Source organism: Triturus cristatus, chromosome 5_2 (assembly GCF_964204655.1).
Source record: "Triturus cristatus chromosome 5_2, aTriCri1.1, whole genome shotgun sequence".
Taxonomy (NCBI): Eukaryota; Metazoa; Chordata; class Amphibia; order Caudata; family Salamandridae; genus Triturus; species Triturus cristatus.
In genome coordinates this window covers 447,051,325-447,070,944 of record NC_140588.1, presented here as the reverse complement: position 1 = coordinate 447,070,944, position 19,620 = coordinate 447,051,325, and the positions used below count along the sequence as shown (strand labels likewise).

Here is a 19,620-nt window from a genome sequence, read left to right as displayed (position 1 = left end):
CATTGCAAATGACAATACCTTTTATTTGTGTTAATTATCAAAACAGGTCAATAAAAGACAGAGTAATTTACAATGCCAATAGCTTAAACTCTCGCAAATGCGAGACCTATTGCATTGCAAATGCTTGTTAAGTGTGCCTCTTGTTTTTGAGCTAAAGAGGGTTCAATCTGGTAATGTCTGAGCATCACCAAAAAGAGAAATTTGTAAAAATCCACGCCAGTCGAAGGCCATTATATCTTCAATAAAAGCCCGAATTTCGGAGTCTTCCAGTGCCATTTGTAGACAATGAAAGTAAGAAAGTGAGTGGGTCTAGCGGCCCGTAGTCATTTCGTCTTTGTCCTGTTTACATTCTTACTAAAGTCCTAATTTACTGCATCAGGTTCTTGCTGCCCTGGTAGTATTTTCGTGACAAAAAATGCGGCCATCAAGTTTTATATCTCTGCATGAGCAACAATGCTTTAAAAATCATCTCCCTGTCCAGAAAATCTTGAAACTTAGCTTTACTCTTTGCAGTGCTTTATTCGACTCCTGAGAGTTTCCTTTTATTGCAACGAAAACAGGGAGGTTTGTTATTGTGCTTCTGGAGTAGGTCGCATGGGACAAAATAAAGATTTGTTTACCCTTTTGAAGCAGCAGTCAGTCTCGAACAAACCATTATATTACAAAAAATAAATGAATGAACAGAGAGGAGCCGATTGTGGGTCTTCGTCTCGGATACGGCAGTCACGGTACACAAAGATGTGGGGATACTAGAACAGAGTTAAAGGACGCTGTCATCTACCACAGATCCCAGGGTGAGCTTCAATCATAACCGCCTGCCTTTAACTCCGTGGGAGGTCTTTTATGGCAGGCTGATGGGTGAGGTTTGTCATTTGACAGTCTGACACCGACAATAGTTCAACATCTAAACCAGAAATTAAAGTACTCAGGTTTCATAAAATATTTTCAAGCAAAACTATGAGGCCTCCATTTCCTTTAACAGAAACAACCAATCACATTTCCCCTTACAGGCGTTTACGCGTTAAAATACTTGTAGCCATAAGAATGATTTAATAGAACACTAACAGCAATCCTCTAAAACGTAAACCGGAAGCTTGTGTCCCCTTATCCTGTTCTGCCAGTCCACTTTTCAAGCACCCTTGCGTACAGCATACAATCCTTTTTAAGGCACAGAACATTTAAGATTCTATTGCTAGCGACGGGGTGTTCCAACAGATCTAAAGGGCTATGGGATCTACTAATTTCGGGTATGAATAGTAGGTGGTTAAGGAAAGCCGAGAGTATATTACGTTTGCTTTGAGAGACCAACCTTTTAGGATCTTCCTGTTCCGTATGTAGAAACTCATTTGATTAACTCTCATTTTTGCTGGGTGAGTCCACCAAACATCAGCACCAATAAAATGTTGGTGATTCGCTACAGACCATTCCTGGATTCGCTTCCTTTTAAGGAAGTCTCCGCTTTTAATGGATTTCAGTCAATATGTTCTGCTGTGTATTTAACCACTTCATCACCTGAAATACAGAAGGCATGTACCTCATTCATTCGGCCATTAAACCTTAGAAGCCCAGAGGATGGCTGTCCTGCCATAGGCATACATGGCGTGTAATGCTGTGTGACATTGGAGGCTGAACAATATCTCTCGTAGACCGTAACAGAAATCCGTACATAGTATTCGCTTTTGTATGACACACATTACAATACTGATAAATGCAAAGTAGAACCAGTGTTTATAAACCATATCACAAGCGCATCCTATATTATTAGGGAGTACTGAAAGGAAATCACACACGTGAATAAAATACACAGTTATTCTTATAATCCCACAGTTTTGAGGCTCATTGTGTTGTACACAGAGGGATGAACATGTAAACGTGCATTATAATTACACACAACTAAAGAAACAATAGTCCTCAGCTGCCCCACATTGAAAGACTTTCTGGGAGAAAATTCTCCGCTAAATTCTTTTAAATTGTTCCACTGTACTGATATCTTTATTATCTGAAGGCACCGGCGAAGATCTCTTCTTTTATCAGTGTAAAATGCTTAGAACAGCATTCTTCATGGTATGCATTACCCACAATCTGGCTGTGCCTGCAGGAGTTGTGAACATACATGCAACTTTGTGGCACTAGAAGTACCATAGGTGCCGGTGGCCTGTGCTGGACTAGGAGGCTGGAAGCTCTGTGAATCTTTCAGTTAAGCGTAAGCTAAGTGCATTGGTTGTTGATCGCCTAGATCAAGTCGTTTCTTGGCTATTTTATGATTAGCAAGAGCTTGATACTAAGGCACAAGAACATTATTTTCACTCGGAATACATTGCATGAAGACAGACTCACCACCAACTACCGCCTCACTCTTTTCTAAAATAATGGATAAAAAAAGACAGTGAAATATCGAGGCTAGAAATCAAACAAATCGCTCAAAGTTTCATAAAAACAATTATTTAAGTTTTTAAAATAAAAGCCAGATAGCAAATGGTACAACTGACCTTGTACCCTCAATTAATAGAGCGCACAAAAGAAGGGACATGCAAAGAGATGAAGCAAGCAGGCAAGGTGGCTCTGTACTATAAAGCACAATAATAAATTGAGGTCAAGGGTAACCCTGGATCGCCGACCTCCTTGAATCCCTCCAGCCCTCACAGGAATTTCTCGGAGTTTGCCAACGTGACCATGTCCTGGTGTACTTGTTCGGGCGCCCTCTAGTTTCATAGACAGGCAGTCCGAGAATCTTGCAGTGGTCCAGCCCATCCGGGCACTTCCCAGGGATACAGCCTGGATGAGCCTCCCCCACCTGACATTGGATTCAGGCACTCTGCCTGTGCAGTAAGGCTAGCCCACCAGAGAAGAGTCTTCAGCAGACTGTTAACTACCATCGCTTTATATCTAGGCGAGCCTTTCTTTTTATTGTTTTTTTTGTATTGTCTTTTCACATAGGTGTTTTGCCCTCAAACCCCTCTTGATGTTCAAAGCACGCTGCACGTTTGTTGCATTTGCTACGTTCAGGAACGCTGGCTACACACAGCAGTTGCTGTCATCAGAAAGTGCTGAAGTCGGTGACCGACCTTGCCTTTTATCTCCATTGTTCTTGGGGTAGTAAACACGTTGATTAATGTTCCTTTGAATGTATCGGTACTTGTTTGAAGCCTACAGGTGAATGCTTCCCTGCATCGGTTCCTGAAAGCAGTCAGGTGTGTGAGCTTGTTGAACAAACAAGGTGTGTCTTTGAGCTAGGCTCCATGGTGGCATTTGGGAACTTTGGTGGGAGACATTCTGATTGTGAATGGAGAATAGTTGAAGCAGTTATATTCTCTGGTGCACTGGTTTTGACCTTTTTGTGTTTTCTTCTGCATGTGATTTTGTAGATGGGTTAGTCCGAGTGGTCTCTCAAGGTACGCTTTGCTTCTCTAGTTAAAGAGGTTATTGACATTTTCTTTTTGAAGTATCATATGGCCAACATGGTTTCCTCTTTCACTGAAGTTTGTTTTCAAATCACAGTAAAACACTTAAAGTTTGCAAATATGTAATATTTATACAATATTCTCCATTGTGACTTTTTTCATTCTACCGCTGGCAGTCATGATAACAAGTTATTTCCCGGGATGCCATGGTTTGAGGATGTTACCGGTAGAGCCGCTCTATTGAAATGTAAGTGGCCACCACCATATAAGAGAGTTTTCAGAAAATCACAGCTGTATAGCAGAAGCCACAACTGGGGGGTGCGTTCCTCGTTTTTAATTGTTCGTTTTTTTCTCTCCCAAAGTGCTTTCCGTAGTCACCATTATATTTATTTCTGTTTTACAGCTTCAATAAACATAAGCTTCAATAAACATAAGGGGCTTAGACATCAGAAGACAGCTCACCATGATAGAACAAGCATTTGCAATGCAATAGGTCTCGCATTTACACAAGACCTATTACATTGCAAATGGTAGGCATCCCGGACAACGGGAGGGAGGACGGGTGAGGGGGGGTGAGAAGGCACGGACAACTGGAGGGAGAGCGGGCGGGGGGATGGGGGAGAAGGCACGACAATGGGAGGGCGGGCGAAGAAGGCATGGACAACGGGAGGGCGGTGGAGGAAGAAGGTATGACAATGGTAGGGAGGGGGGAGTAATGAAGGCACCAAAGCATGCGTGCCTGCAGTAGGAGAACCTCATTAAAGAAAATGCTGCTCACAGTCTAAATAACACATTTGAGATGTCAACAGTGATGTCATCAGTGATGTCACTGACCATGTCATGAGTGATGTAATATGTGACGTCATCAGCAGTGCATTGCGGGGCGCGAGTTATAGTTAGCTGAACTAACTATAACGGGGGAATTTCTAGGGTTTTGTACGAGGGAAATGTCCAGCTAACTATAACGCCCCTGAAACCTATGGTTTGCTAGTGAATTTCCACGGTTTTTTAAATGCCAATTCCTAACTATAACGTGCATGAAACCTATTGTTTTTTCTGTGAATTTCAAAGCTTTTTTAAATGCTAATTCCTATCTATAACTTATCTCTAAAGGTATGATGTTTAATGATTTTCATTGAATTTCTAAATTTTTCAATTTTAGTGTGTCAATTCCTTTAATTATGTTTTTTTAAAATACTTTTTTATCACCTATTTTTTTACTTATTTTTTCAAATAATTCTTTTAAAAATTAAAAAATATTTGTTTTTATTGGGTTTAAAAAAATTGTTAATGTTTTAAAATATATTTTTATATATATATTTTTTTTAAATGTAAACTATATTTTCAAAACTTTATTTTTTATTTTTTTTTCTCCATTTTTTTGGGATCCGCACACCCAACGCGTTAGGAACCGCACACCCTGAGCACATTTCGCCGTTTTAAAAAAAAAAAAGGGGGGGGGCCCCAGGGGGTCCTTCTGGGACCCCCTAAGCAACACTAGACGGTCAGAGTATTTATACCCTGCCCCCTTTACATCTTTCACACACTTATTTCCCTTACTTAATCAGCTTCGCTTCTACCGAGGCACAAAATGGCTGCCAACAGTTCCTGGTTTCGAATGTAGACAGACACTTGACAGCCAATTAGCATTCAGCGCGTGATCGGGAGGGTGCGCACTTGGTTCGGGGAGGGTGCGCTTAGGGTGCGCGGATCCTCCGAGGCCATAGATATATCTATCTTTTTTAGTCTAATTTTCTCAGGAACTACTGAACGGATTTACACCATTTATGCAAAAGGCACGAGTCTGAACTGAGGACTACCTCTTTGCCAAATTTGGTGTAATTCCGTTCAGCAGTTCGGGCTGTAGCTGCGTCAACAGGTCCTATGGGAAATTGCATGGCGAAAACGCGTTTTGGGACCCCCCTTTTTTCTCGGCCCCCGCTTGACGAATCACCATGAAACTTTCAGGATAGGAGCGGACCGGAGCTGGCCAAAAGTTTGGAAAATTTCGCAAAGATTCGTCAACCGGCGCCAGACTTATTGGGAATAGAATGTTGCGGATTTCCTATGGAAAATAGGTCCTAACTATAACTACCTACTGGCGACCGCCAGTAGGTAATATATATACACACACATACATACATACACACACACATAAAGACAGGCTGGAGCACCATGGTAAATTTGAATATATATTTTAACAATTTGGATGTACAATGATCTACTACTGAAATGTGCTCTAATAACATTGTCTTACTCATTTAATAAAGTCCTTGCAATTTTTTCTTATTTCATGTTCATTCTGCGACTTCTTTTCAACACATCTAACTTATTGTAGACTATGGTTTTCTGTACTTCTAGTCTGTGTGCAGCTAGCATCCGCATGTTAATTAGCCCGCATGTAATCTTTGGCTTAGTCTGAGCCTCCCTATGTGGCATAGCGGCCGGTGTCCTCAACCAGGCTCAGTTCATGCCAGGTGTTTGGGTTTGTGAGAGCGTACCTGTAGCTAAGACCTCTAGGTTCAGATGTCCTTGTGTACAATGTTGATGTTGAGTCTCTAGGTAAGGGATAGTCATGACCTGCTCAATGAGTTGTTTTGCTTCTAGTGTAGGTAGTTGTCCTTGCTGTAAGGATGTGTATGTGACTGCGTGGAGCTAGCCGTGACAAGTGAGTTGGTCTAGAGACAAAGCCTAGCGTAGTCATCCTAAGTGGAATGCTCGGGAGTTGTGGGTGCAGAGCATTGATAGTGTATTCTGAGGTCAGAACATTGCTAACAAACACCAGACACAAAGGTTAGATGCCATTCAGACAGAGATAGATATTTGTTATGCACCTGATTAAAGGTACAGTGTCCATTACCGGATGTAGAAAGGCAGAGCCGAGAAGCATTAGGCAGGGCACCACTTTAAGTAGACTCCACTGTTGATGGTCGGTCCTGGGTTAAACCAGCAGCCTACAGTGCCTCTCCTCTCGGTGCCATACCAGGCCCAATGGAGCTACATGGTACTACATACTGATGCAGCCCTACATAGGCCCTGCCAAAGAGCTTTCTCGAAGTTGTTTAAACATGAACTTGTTTGTCTATGTTAAATTGAAATTCCCTTCTGTCCAGCTTTAGCACACCGATATTTTGTGGTTTTCCTCAATTCTTCATGAAATATCACCTTAAGAAAGAGTTTAGATCTTGTGTACAGTTTACTTCTTTAAGAGTGCATATGTAAACGTCTTTCTACGTGTTGCTGCGGTGGTGTAGTTGATTCCTCGCTGGATGGGAATATCCCGCTAGCGAGGGGTAATTTGGATGCGCACAGGCTGCTGTTTGCCAATTCCTTCTGCCTAGTAACCAAATAGAAGGGCGGCATGGTGGTGGGCAACCATCGCAATACTTTCAGAGAGTAAACAGTCGAAGGGAAGGAGCTGGAATACAGAATACGGTACATTTCTCTGTTTTCTAGAAGATAACACATTTACTTTTAGCTGTAAATAGAAACCGCTACATGAATCGCGGAAAAATGAGCCTCTTCCCTTAATTTTCATGTTTTCTTTTAGTCGCACAACAAAATATGATTATTTTATTTTAGTGGGTGTGATATAATTCATCCTGTATTATCCCTATTAAAATATATTGTTACAATGTTATTTGTGATATAATTAGCTGTTTACAAGGGCGTACCCCTGCTATCGCAGTATACCCTCACGTTTCATGCTACTGCTTGGACACTCCACCACGCTGCACCACTACATTGGTTTATATTCCACAGGTAAGGGCTCCAATATGTTAGTGTTGGACTTGTGTGTATGATAGCAATAACCCTGATTTTATGATTATAGCTTATATTTGGCCTTTCATGGACGATGAGGGAGGGAAGGTAGTGTTGGAAAAAAAAATTACATTAATTTTAAAATGTAACTGATCATGCGGCCACCTCGCACTCTGGTGCTTCTCTGTTCTACCGCTTCTCCCGGCAGTCCCTGGCACAGTCTCTCTATCCAATACAGATGCAGCTCTCATGCCATGAGAGCAGTGCCAAGGATTGGCCTGAGCGGGCTGCTTGGATACTCTGCTCGGGCACAGGGAGTGTGGGCCGTTTCTCCAAATGTAGTTGGAGAAACCTAAATGCGCATGTCTGTTTGGCCGGCCTGAGAGTATGAGCGGCTACTGAAAAGGCTACTACACTTCTCTCCACAGCTGCGAATGCAAGGCCGTTTGATTTTGAGGGAATGTGGGATCAGTGCCCCCTCTTTTGTATTTTCACCCATCATTGCGGTTTGGCATTTACCATGAAACAGTGACACCCCTTAGAGAGTCGACAATAAATGATTCTGTTCCTAGTGGTTAGTGCATCACTAGAAGCACCCCGGATGGTTGCTCATGGCCCACAGTTCTGACGGGCGAGAAAGAAGCATTTGCTACCGAGTCTGGGAAGGATCCAGCTGTTGGGTTGGGCAGGTGATGCCAATCCTCATTCCGTGGATCGACTGTGGTACCCTACATGTTGGCCCACGCATTGTCGTTGTTCTGCTCTTGGGGCCTTTGGTATGTGAGTGTGCAGCTTGTGGATTGTCCCCAAGGAGAATATAGCGTGAGAGGGGGGGGTTGCGACTTCCTCTGGGGGTAATCTCAGATGCGGGCAGAAAAGAAAAGTAACATTTTGCAGTAACGCGATTGCATTGGCGCTGCTATGAAGTCATTCACTCGTATTCGTAGCTGTTGAACAGTGGGTAGCATTGCCTCCAAGGGGTGTTACTTCCCCCGCCTTAACTACAAAAGAGTCCTACTCTTGGGGCCCGATTTAGATTTCGTCAAACGGGTTACTCCATCACAACCACTGTGACGGAGTAACCCCGTCTGCCGAAATCTGAATCAGGCTCTTAGTCTATTGAAAAACAATCTTTAAAGCATATTACTTCCTTATCTGGACTCTTACAAACCTCCATATGTCGCTGAATCACACCTCGTGCCTTAATGACTCATCCCATGTATCTTTTACCTGTACTAGGCTGTTATGTGTTAGGCCTATTAATATCGAATTGCTCTTATGCCCACAACTGCATAGAAGCCAGGATGTATGTGATACCGCTGGTCTAATCGTCGTCTTCCTTTTCCTTCTCCTCTTTCTCCTTTCTTTTTTCGGCTTTGCTTCTTCTCTCTATTGATCACTTGGGTTAGCATCTTGAATACTCTCATAGGAATATAAACCTTTTGTATGCTTTTAGACACGTTATATTTTTGCTTTACATATATGATGTGCTAACCCTGAAACAGTATTACTCTTTGTATCTTTCTTATGGAAATCAATAACGTTTTTTTTTAAATAAAAACAATTGCACACATCAGAGTGCACTGGCATACTGTGATTACTTTCACCACACAACTATAGTTCATTTTAAACATGGTTGCATTTACATCTTAAGGAGTTTACCCCTCGCCCCATTGACGTTTGTTATTCTGGCATTCTGTCTAGTTGCTCTGTGAGAAGCACCATTTGGACTTGTTAGTGTTGAAAAGCTATCTATCGCTGTTTTGAGAAAAAAAATTGTTTCCTTAATATATGACCCAGTTAAATCTAGTCTAAGTATTAGTAGCTCGGCACCGCTAAATAACAGTAGAGGGCGCTGTGGTACAGCTAGTCACTGTATCAAATCTATGCTCCTACAGTGCAGAAATGGACCTCTAAATCAGAGGTGTTCCAGCTGTAAATTGTAAATTGATACTTGTATAGCGCACTACTCACCCGCAAGGGTCTCAAGGCGCTTGTACGAATACCGCTGTGGAACCCATCCTGGCTTTCCCTGTGAGTCTCCCCCCCCCCCCCACCCACCCAGGGGTCCTACCTGCATACCCAGAGTGGGGTAAACGTTTCAGCAAGTATCTATATATAAAGATGGCCTTGGAAGCATAACATTGCTTATTTGGCCTTTTTCCAGGCAGCCTTCATTTACCAGCAGTGGCAGAAGGGCATACTCAAAGCAGGGGAACTTTAATCCTGAGTGCCACGAAGACGGGTTCAGTGAGTGTTGGCAGGGTCAAACAAGTGGCTAAGATATCAAAATATTATGCAACTATTTTATTGTTTTTTCGCCTTCAGCTAACTACATGTAAACTAAGGTACATAACTGACAAAAAAACATAAATGCAAGTTAAACTACCCAGTAGGAAATGCAGTGTTTTACGTTATGAAACCTCAGTTGGTTAATTCTATCACTGCAGACGTCTGAGTGTGTGACCTGAGAGTCACAGAATGGAATTTTGTGGTTGGCGCAGTTTGGAATAGTGACGTGTGGTTATAGAGCTGCGAGGGTCCAGCCTTTGACAGAAAACCCTGTGAATATATGTCCTGCTTCTAGAATTGTATCCCATATAGTAAAAGATAGGCTGCTGCACAATGATTTACAGCCCAATTGAGTTTTGAAGTAGAAGCGTAGTCTGCCAAACTATTGGTCCGCCTGCCCAGACCGGTAGGTTTACGCCGAATGAGTAAAATTTAATCTGTCAACGTAAACCTTGCCTCAACAGGGCAAAGAACGGGCTATTGGAGATGAGCCATCTGACCGAGCACCTAAGAGAGGGCATTCTGATGTTTGGTTTTTTTCCCGATAATTTTTTTTTTCCTGCCTGGCTCCATTAGGAATATCTTGGCTGTGATGGACAGTAAAAAAACAAAAAACAAGCAATGGCAACAAAATTAGGTCTTGCTTAGAGAAATCGGATTTGGAAATGATTTTTAGCCATGCTGTACAGCCTGCTGTGTAGCTCGGCTGGAAATAATGTATAGAAAAGTGCTATGATGTGGCCTTCGTGCCATTTTGAAGGTGCATACCAACTTAGATAAGTGCAGCTAGAAAATAATGTGAGTATTTTTTTCTTTTTATTTACCAATGCAAAATGAAGTAACAAAATGTTGTGTAAAATGTGCTTTTTTTTCATAATGATAATGTGCTTTTCTTTCTAAAATAAAAATAAAAAAGCTGAACGGCTAGTGGGTTGAAGGTGGGGAGCAGGTGGGGGATGAGGTAACATGGAGTGAGGGAGGGTGGAAGAGCAGGATGTGGGTGGAGGAGAGAAGGAAACGCGAGCGCCAACAATGAGCATGAACACAGACAACAGACAGTGGACGGGCAGGGATAGTGAAGGAAATGGACAATGGAAGGTGGGTGGGGGTCTGGAAGCACATGCAGAACAGAGGGTGTGCTTGCCATGGATGGGGAAACAAGCAGACAACAGATGATGTGTGGGGTGGATGGGATGGGGAAGCACCCGGACAGTGGAGGGGGGTGAGGAAACATGAACGTCAATGCATGGTGGGCGGGGCAGAAGCATGAATGGCAGGTAGGGAGGGCAGGCAAGAAAGAGGAACAGGAAGTACACAAGGGAGAGAGGTCGAAAATAGGCACTTCTGTCGAGTGCTTAACGAAAAACAAAAATGTAGCACCTGAAAAAGGCAGCTGTGCAAGGAAAATACGTTCATGTTCCAGGTGAAGAGTCAAACACCACAAGAGGAAGGAAAGCCCATGGAAACTGACAAATAAGAATCAAACAAATAAGAGTACAATAAAAGCAACGAATGATGAGCAGTGGGCGGAATCTAATCCCACAGTAAACTAACAAAAGACAACTCATGCACTGACTTAGGTGAGGCCTAAATATGACCCCCACTCAATGCGAGAAAACTTCCATGGTGTTGGGCCATTTTTTTTGTTTTCCCGCAACAAACTCTGGCTCTGGGAGTTTGTTTTCGGAAATTAAAAAACTTTTTCGTATGTTGTAAGCTTCCATTAGCAAGGAGGGATGCTCACCGCACTTTTAAATTGCTTTGTATGAGCTGCTGTGATGGCTGCTCATATACACCAATTACCGCAGGGCTGGCGGTTCCGGTGCTGAATCACCCCAAGTCATGAATGGTAAGTACTAAAGCATAGAGACAGAAATGAACGATAAAGCAGCAGGTTTTGAAGGTGGAAACTTGGAAAAGTTGCAAATTTCTGGAAACATCTACACACTTGGGATCAGAAGGGATCTGTGAAACCCAGGAAGTACTGATCCCTAAGGAATGTCAATCACACAGAAGTACAACTGGCTATAGCCAATTGTACGTCTGTGTGATTGACGAATGTTCTGGGAACAACATTGTTCTGTTCTCAGTCAGCACTGTTGGATTGCACAACACACTACTGGAATATTTAATTGCAGGCTGGTGGCCTTGTTTACCACTTTGATGCATATGTGGGAGAACATGCATACAAGCTGTTAATTTGAACTGTAATTGGTAATATGAAGGAAAGATTAAGGTCCTCATTCTGTCTGGCCCGCAGATCCTGATTCCGGTGCAAACTAAAGCATGCTCCTGAATCTGGATTATTACTGGAGCCTTAATTGAGCACCACAACGATGTTCGCTCATAAGATTTCCACAAAGGCATGCAGTGCACATTCTGAGTTTGCGCACTGCCGAATAGAGAAACACATGCACTAAGTGAGCTATCCTCCAATCCATGATCTGAAAAACAGAATGAGTTTTTGAGTTCCGAAGTAGCGTGCTACTCACTGAAAAGCGCTTCAACACCTCATCAGGGGTAGGAAATGCTATATAAATGCAAAGCCTTCCCTCTTCTATCCCTCCACTATCCTTTTCAATCTTAATAACAAACTAACATGTCCACCGCTCAAATTAATTTCATATTTCCCTATGCTAGTTCACTAATCATTTTTGGGTTCCGGAGTAACGTGCTACTTGCCAAAAAAGTACTTCGACGTTTCGTCAGGAGTAGTAAGCACTAAATAAATGCAATTACAATTAGAATGATGCTGTCAGTGCACACCTGGCGGCATCAATGTTTTTTGTGTACACTTCAGACAGAACGAAGGCTGTAGATGTAGTTCAACTTTACAAACCAAGGTATGCCCCTTGTTGTAGAGCAGGAAACTAATTTAAGGGATAAAAATAGGGAGAATTCTAGGGAAATGATATTTTCTCCAGCAGTGGGTGGAGTCACTGGTGATAGCTCATGCACTGCATCCACTTCTGTCTTTTAATTTCTTTTAGAGGGGATGGGTGGAAGGCCAGTTCTCGAAGGTTCCAAGTTGACGATGCATGCACTTACGCGTTTTGCTATGGAACTTCATCAAGAGCATCAGACAAAAATAGCAAGACTCGACTTTGGAGCCCACCCAGGTAGAAGAGATGTCTGCTCTAGTGATACAGGTGCAAGATATTGATTCTCTAGAGATGAGTTCGGACAGCAACAAGGTCTCCTCTCGAGGAGAAGTTAAGTGTGTTTGTCACTTTCACAGCAAATCTCGGCAGTGTCTTTCTCATAGTTCACCACAGTGTGAATTATGAATTGGCCCTTGTCTGCTGCTTTCTCAACGGCCATTGCGAACGTTTCTTGCTCAATTTATACGTGTTGACTTCCTCTGTTTGTCAAACTTTGTGTGTGGCTGCTTGCTTATCGGTACTTCCGACATTAATTGCTTCATTAAAGTATAGATTGGGAAATCACATTTGCCAGCATTGTTTGGAGGTGTTTTATCTCCGTGTTTGCTATCAACCTGGGTTATTAATGCGTGTTTGATGCGAGACACCCACAGTATTTTCTCTCTGCCACCAGCTGGTTGAACAGCTCAAAGTGGGTGTTTTTTTTAATACACAGTGTTCCACGGTAGGATGTACACAGCTAATCCACAGTGTTCTGTTTTATTGCAGGTTGTAACACCCTGTTTCCTGCCAGGCAACTATGAACTCGTAAGTGTTCTTTCTATATGTTGATAATGAAAGCTTTGTTTTGTTTAGCATCAGCCTGCAGTTTGGATGTAGTTTATTTCAGCTCTGCCTGTGCTTGCATTTACCTCATTGTAATTAGCTTGGCCACCCACTTCTGTGGCCACAATAACAAAACAGCTACCAGTCAGCGATTCTGTTAGCATCAAGCCACTTTGCATGTCGGAGAGAGCCGGTATGTGGTAGCCGATAAAGTGTTTGACCCTCGCAGGTGACCCAGCACTTGACTATTCAGAATGCTCTATGGAACATGTCTCTGCTTTGGCTTCTGGCTGCTGCGTTCCAGTATTCTTGTTAGGCACCTTTTAGTGCCTAGTCGCTTCTCTGGCGCTAGGATAAAAATGCATTCATTGAAACCCCTGAGGACTTTGAAGATGGAGCAAGAATGTAACGCCGGTCCCAAGGGCAGGGGTCTTCAAACTGGGGGCAGGCCACCCTTAGGGGGGCCCTCAAGTGATCCCAGTGGGGGGGCCCAAGGCTCTGGCCAAACGAAGCATGATGGTAAAAACAGTACTACGTTTTAAGCAGAAACAATGAACGGCAATAAGCTGCTTTGAAATGGGCCATCACTAACACCTTTTGTTATTTATATCGTGGCTGGGAGTGTGTGTCAAAAGGGAAAAGACTCCAAATATTCTTCAAAACCCCCAGCCCAATTTCTAATAATCACACTGTGGATACTTATAAAAGTTAGTAAGGCCTGTCTGACCAGAATAGTATGTTTGGCAATCATGTATTTGATTACATTTTTAGGTCTCGCCTAGCGTTGTAGCGCTTATGCGCTGCTCGCTCTGCGAGGCTTCTTGTAATCGATTTCATTTTAGAAGTGGAGTGTGGGCTCCGCCCCTTCTTTCTATTGGCTTGCGTCATCCTCCATGCTAAACGCTGGCTTCACATTGTGAACAAGAATTTTTAGTCCCTCCTTGTTACCGCCCTGTCTCCTTTTGGCCCCGCCCACCCAGACTGGATCTTTCACATGGGGCGGTACACTTTCTCCTTTATTAGAGGGTAAGCACTCTTTTGTGTATATTCTGCGCTCCACGGACCACCATGTACAGCACTATAGCACAGTCCTTGTTTTGTTTTTATTGTGCAATGCTTTTTATTAGTTATTTATTTACTTTTTTTCACTTTAGCGGCACATGCGCTTTACCTTTAACTATGTTAAAGTAAAGCGCGGATGTCGCAATTGTTGAAAAATTAAAAAAATAGATGTTTTTCTATTTGTTTACTTTTGCCACAATCACGGCACCCGCGCTTTACTTTAACATGGTTAAAGGTAAAGCGCGGGTGCCGCGATTGTTGTTGCTCTTTACCTTTTGCTTAGATACCTCTTTCCATAACGCGTTGCAACTGGCGTCTGCTCCTTTACTGTGTTTACAGTGAGAGCTCTAGAAGGGAAGGTCTCAGTGTCCGCTGTGAGCAGGCCGTGTTTACCGCTTCCCACAGACGCCATTTGTATTAAGTGAGTGTCGCTTGCCTCTCCGTGGGGCACGCCGCAGTGGTCACTGTCGGAGCACTCCAAGTAATACCGTAGGACGTGTCCTGCTTCTCCAAGTCTCCATGGATATCCCTGGTCGATAACTCTTGGGTTAAAGACAGGGTGGGTCAGCACAAAGTAAATAATGGGGCCCCAGTCACCGTCGTTTCACCATTTGTCTTCGAGCTGGCGGCCTCCACTGTTCGCACTATTGACTCTGCTGCTTTGCTGAGTTGTGGGGCACATGCAGTGGATTACTTTCACGATTCGGCTGTTGACTTGTTTGTTTCCAGTGAGCAGTCGACGTGAGAAGGGTGTGTTAAAATATAGACAATAACATTATTTTCCGTAAATATACACAACGTACTTTGATAGCAATGGAAACAGTCAGAGCACTGTACCGATGTATAGAGAACTTGAGTCCCAATCAGATGTGTTCTGTAGAGGTCGCTCATCAAAAGGTGCATTCCTGCAGGTAGCATTGCCCAGCATATCATTTAGAAATAATCTCCCTTTAATGAATTCCATTAAAAATTAATATTTCTTCCAGGCGGGCTTAGTTAAAGTTTTATTTCTGATTTTCATACAACAACCCTTTTAAACTAAATAATGTGTGAACAGTCTTTAGTCTTCAGGTATTTAGTCCATTTTATTTTGCTTGACTTAGTTTTGTTGCCAGAGCAAGCACACAGTGGCTTTATTGTATTGTATACTGCTGCCTAATTTTTACACAGTGTGGCACTCACTTTTTCCTAATTTGTATACTGTCACTCTTTCCTATCTATCACCCTAAGCGCCGCTGTATCTACCACCTGCTCCTGACAGTCTCTGTCTCTCTGCTTTTCTCTGCTGGGGAAGTTTCAGTGTGTCTCTTCCCATGTGCTTCTGTTTTCTGTCATCACCTGCCCTGCAAAGTCACTGCAATTGAACCCTGGGCCATAGAACTAAGCCTGACCATCCCAAGGTGGTAGAAAGCACGCTGGAGAATGCAAGATTCCTAGGTCCATGTGTTAGGTGCTGCTCCAGTCCAGGTTTTCTTTCTTTGAATTCTGGGACTTGTAGTCTTGTTTAAGCCATTATAAAACGGAACTGCAAGCCCCAGAAGTATAAGGGAAAAAAACTCGAACCTGAGTAGTTCTTCATAGACTTTGGAAAATTGGCAACTATGGAGAATGACAAAAATGACAAACGGGCATCCGGACTGTGGTCATCAGATGTAGCATCATTTCATCAAAGCACAATAAAAACTCAATAAAAACAGGTAAGCTTTTTCAATAATGCAGTATGGACAACTTAGAGGAGAATCCCCACTCAGTTGCCTCTAACAACCACTTTGAAATAAAATAACAACAAGCATTTGCAATGTAATAGGTCTTGAAATTTAGAAACTTTGACCTATTGTACTGTAAATGGCAATGCCATTTATTATTGCAGGTTTTTTAAACACATAAAAAAAAGGTATTGTCATTTACAACGCCACTAGCTCAAAATCACGCAATTGCGAGACCTAATGCATTGCAAATGATTGTTTAAACTGTAACAGAACTTAACTGCCATGTGTAAATAAGTGTAGACATATTTAAATATTTTCTATTTAATAGAATAATTGTTAAAAATTCTTGATTATTATTTTTTTCATTGGGTGGGGTGCGGCATTGAAAAGTTTGAAGACCTCTGCCCTAGGGTGTATAAGGGCCCTCATGCTGCAGAGGGGTCCCTTTCAGCCAAATGCCTTGAATGTCCATAAGATATGGGAGTGTTAGGGCCCCTCATCTTGCAGGGAAAACCCACTATTTTGCAGTATGCCAGGGGACAGAGCGAAGGTAAAGTCTAGACCTACCAAAAGGTTAAATAAAACTTCTTTTGCATGCAGTTTCACTACTAAATTAAATGTGCTACGCTTATTGGGATTCATTCAAGGCATTTTCTTTAGACAAATCATTTAGTTAGCTGTAAGTTCTCTGAAGGGGCCAGAGTTCAAAATGTGATAATCTCCAGTGGGCATGTTTTACCTACTCTGTGAACGCAAAGATCCTACCCCTGTTGATCTTCACACAGCAGAGCACACTTGACTTCGCGGTGGAAATATCAGGGCGGGCTACCGTAATATCTTCTATACTGTGCTATTCAAAAACGATATTGACCGCATTGTTTACAGGCACGTATCTACACCACTAAAGCATGGCAAGCCTAGCACTGACTTCAGATAAAACATTATGTGCCTTAGCCACAAGGCCCTGCATCATTAAACCCTACGTGCCTAACGTAGATCTTAAGGAGTCACCTGTGATCCAGATGTTTAAAATAGCCTTCTCTCTTCTTGTTTTCCATCCAACCTTCTTGGAGTAAGAACCTGACAATGATTAAATGGTGGTAGGGAGTGCGATAAAATAAAGGTATTGGTAAAGCCAATAAGTTTGATGTTTGTACTCTTCACTGTTTGCTTTGTTGGGGCTTGTTACTTAACTGGGGATTCAGTGCAGACAAAACATCTGCCAAATGGATGCCACTGGAAAAAAGAGTTGCTTTCTTTTCAGCATCGACCATTTTTCAGATGCTTTTGTCAGTGCTTGCTCCCTGGGGCGGCTGCTGTGCTTGCCGACTGACATGGAAGCCATCTCGGAAATGTAATACAATATTAGGGTATGTACAAAACAGATCTCAAGCGGCTACCATGTTTCTGATTAGTTGGAGAGCGGGACAGCAGCACAGGGGAGTGAGCCCTGAAAAAAGCAGCTAAAAATCGATGCTACAGTAAATAAAGCAACCATTTTTAGGCTTCAAGCCTTCCAGACATCGCAGCTTTCTGGTTTTGTAACAACATATTGGGGACATTCATTGAAAGCTTCCCTGTGAATTCATTCAGCCTGTTGCTTACAATTGGCTTTGTGACTCACATTTGCTTGCTTTCTTTTTGCTGGCTTTATTTGTTTTAGGCTTTCCAGCTTGATTTCGTCCCTTCATTTGCCCAAACCTTATTTACTGTATTCTTCCACCACTACTGTATTTCTGTAAAAAGGCCTTTAAATCTTGTTCTCGTCTTGTCACATTTGCTGTGCAGACAAAGACAGAGGTCGAATGTTAGGCTCGGTCTTCCAGGGAGCTTGGTGTTTATTTTTCTTTCTCTGACTTCAAAGTGATAGGATTTATGTGACAATCAAGTCTGCACTCTACTCTGCATCATTCCACACCTCTGTACACTATGCCAGTGCACTCTACCCCACACTACTCTATTATGCACCACTGCACTCTTTGCCAGTGCACTCTACACCACTCCATTCAGTGCCACTCCTTTCTATGCTACTCCACTGCAGCACTCTACTCTGTACTACTCCACTCTATACCAATCCACTCTACCTCACTCTAGTCTACTCTGCATCACTGCACTCTACACCACTGTACTGTACCATGCACCACTCCAATCTACTCTGAAACAATCTACTCTTCACCTCATTCTGCGCCACTGCACTCTGTGCCTAGACACTCTACTCTGCACCGCTGTACTCTATGCCACTATACTGTACTCTGCAACACTCAAAGCCAGCAGGACTCTATGCCATTCTACTCCATGCCACTGCTTTCTACACCACTCTGCCCTGCACCACTCTACTCAGTGCAACCGCACTCCATTCCAGTGCACTCTATGCCACTCCACTATACACGACTGCACTCTGACAGTGTGCTCTGCAACGCTGCGCACTCTGCCACTTCACTTTCTGCCACTGCTCTCTACACCAATGCACACTATGCCACCACAGTCTACGCCACTCTACTCTGGATCACTCCGCTCTATGCCACTCTACCCTGCACCACTCCACTCTATGCCACTTCACTTCTTGCCACTTTACTCTGCAACATTGCATTCTCCGCCACTAAACTCTATACCACTCTACTCTGCAGACACTGCACTCTATGCCTCTTCACTCTACTCTGCACACTCTACTCTATATGACTCTATGCCTATGCCCTGCACACCACTGCACTCTACATCCCTCCACTCTAAGCCAATCCACTGTAAGCCACTCTAATCTACTCTGCACCACTGCACTCTACGACACTGCACTCTGACACTCTACTTTATGCCACTGCACACTCTGCTACCCTTTTCCACTCTGTGCCATTCTCCTCTAAGCCACTACACTCTCATCATTGCAATCTACCCTGCGCCACTCCACTCAACTGAATGCCACCCTATTCTATGGCACTGCTCTCGACACCACAGCACCATGCCAATGCACTCTACACCACTTTATGCAAAACCAATTCGCTCCAATCTACTCTGCACCACTGCACTCTATGCCACTGTACTCTATTTGTCATCACTCTACGCCACTGCACTCTACACCAATGCACTCTCCACTCTACTCTACTGCACTCTCTGCCACTGAACTCTGCGCCTCTCTACTTTGCACCACTCTAGTTGTCACCACTATACTGTATGCCATTGCATTCTATGCCATCTCACTCTACTCTGTTACTTTACTGCACTCTACACCAATTCACTCCGTCACTACACTCTGCACCACTACACTCTATGCCAACCCGCTCTATGCCACTCTAATCTACTGTGCACCACTGCAGTCTGACACAGCACTCTACACCACTCTACTCTTTGCCAGTGCACTGTTTGCCAGTGCACTCCTTGCCACTGTTCTCTTTGCCACTCCACTATTTGCCACTGCTCTCTACACCACACCACTCTAGTCTAGGCTACTCCACTCTGCCACTCCATGCCGCTCTACTCTGCAACACTGTATTCTATGCCACTGCACTCTACGCCAATGCACCACTCTACTCTGTCCCACTATATTGTACTCTGCATCACTGTACACCACTGCACTTTGCTTCACTCTGCGCCACTGCACTCTAAACCACTCTATTCCACTGTGAACCACTTTACTCTATGCATTGCATGCTATGGCACTGCACTCTATGCTCTGTCACTCTACACCACTCTACT

At 43.3% G+C, this 19,620-nt stretch overlaps 1 protein-coding gene across 6 annotated transcripts in view; it reads left to right on the top strand.

The window, feature by feature from the left end:
- TNS3 (tensin 3) overlaps positions 1-19,620 on the top strand; it is a 784,915-nt gene that overhangs the window by 387,631 nt on the left and 377,664 nt on the right. For all 6 annotated transcript variants that reach the window (XM_085607385.1, XM_085607384.1, XM_085607387.1 and 3 more), the window contains one exon: positions 13,106-13,144. In XM_085607385.1, the coding sequence (XP_085463511.1) occupies positions 13,106-13,144 (39 nt within the window). The remainder of the gene's footprint in view (positions 1-13,105; positions 13,145-19,620) is intronic.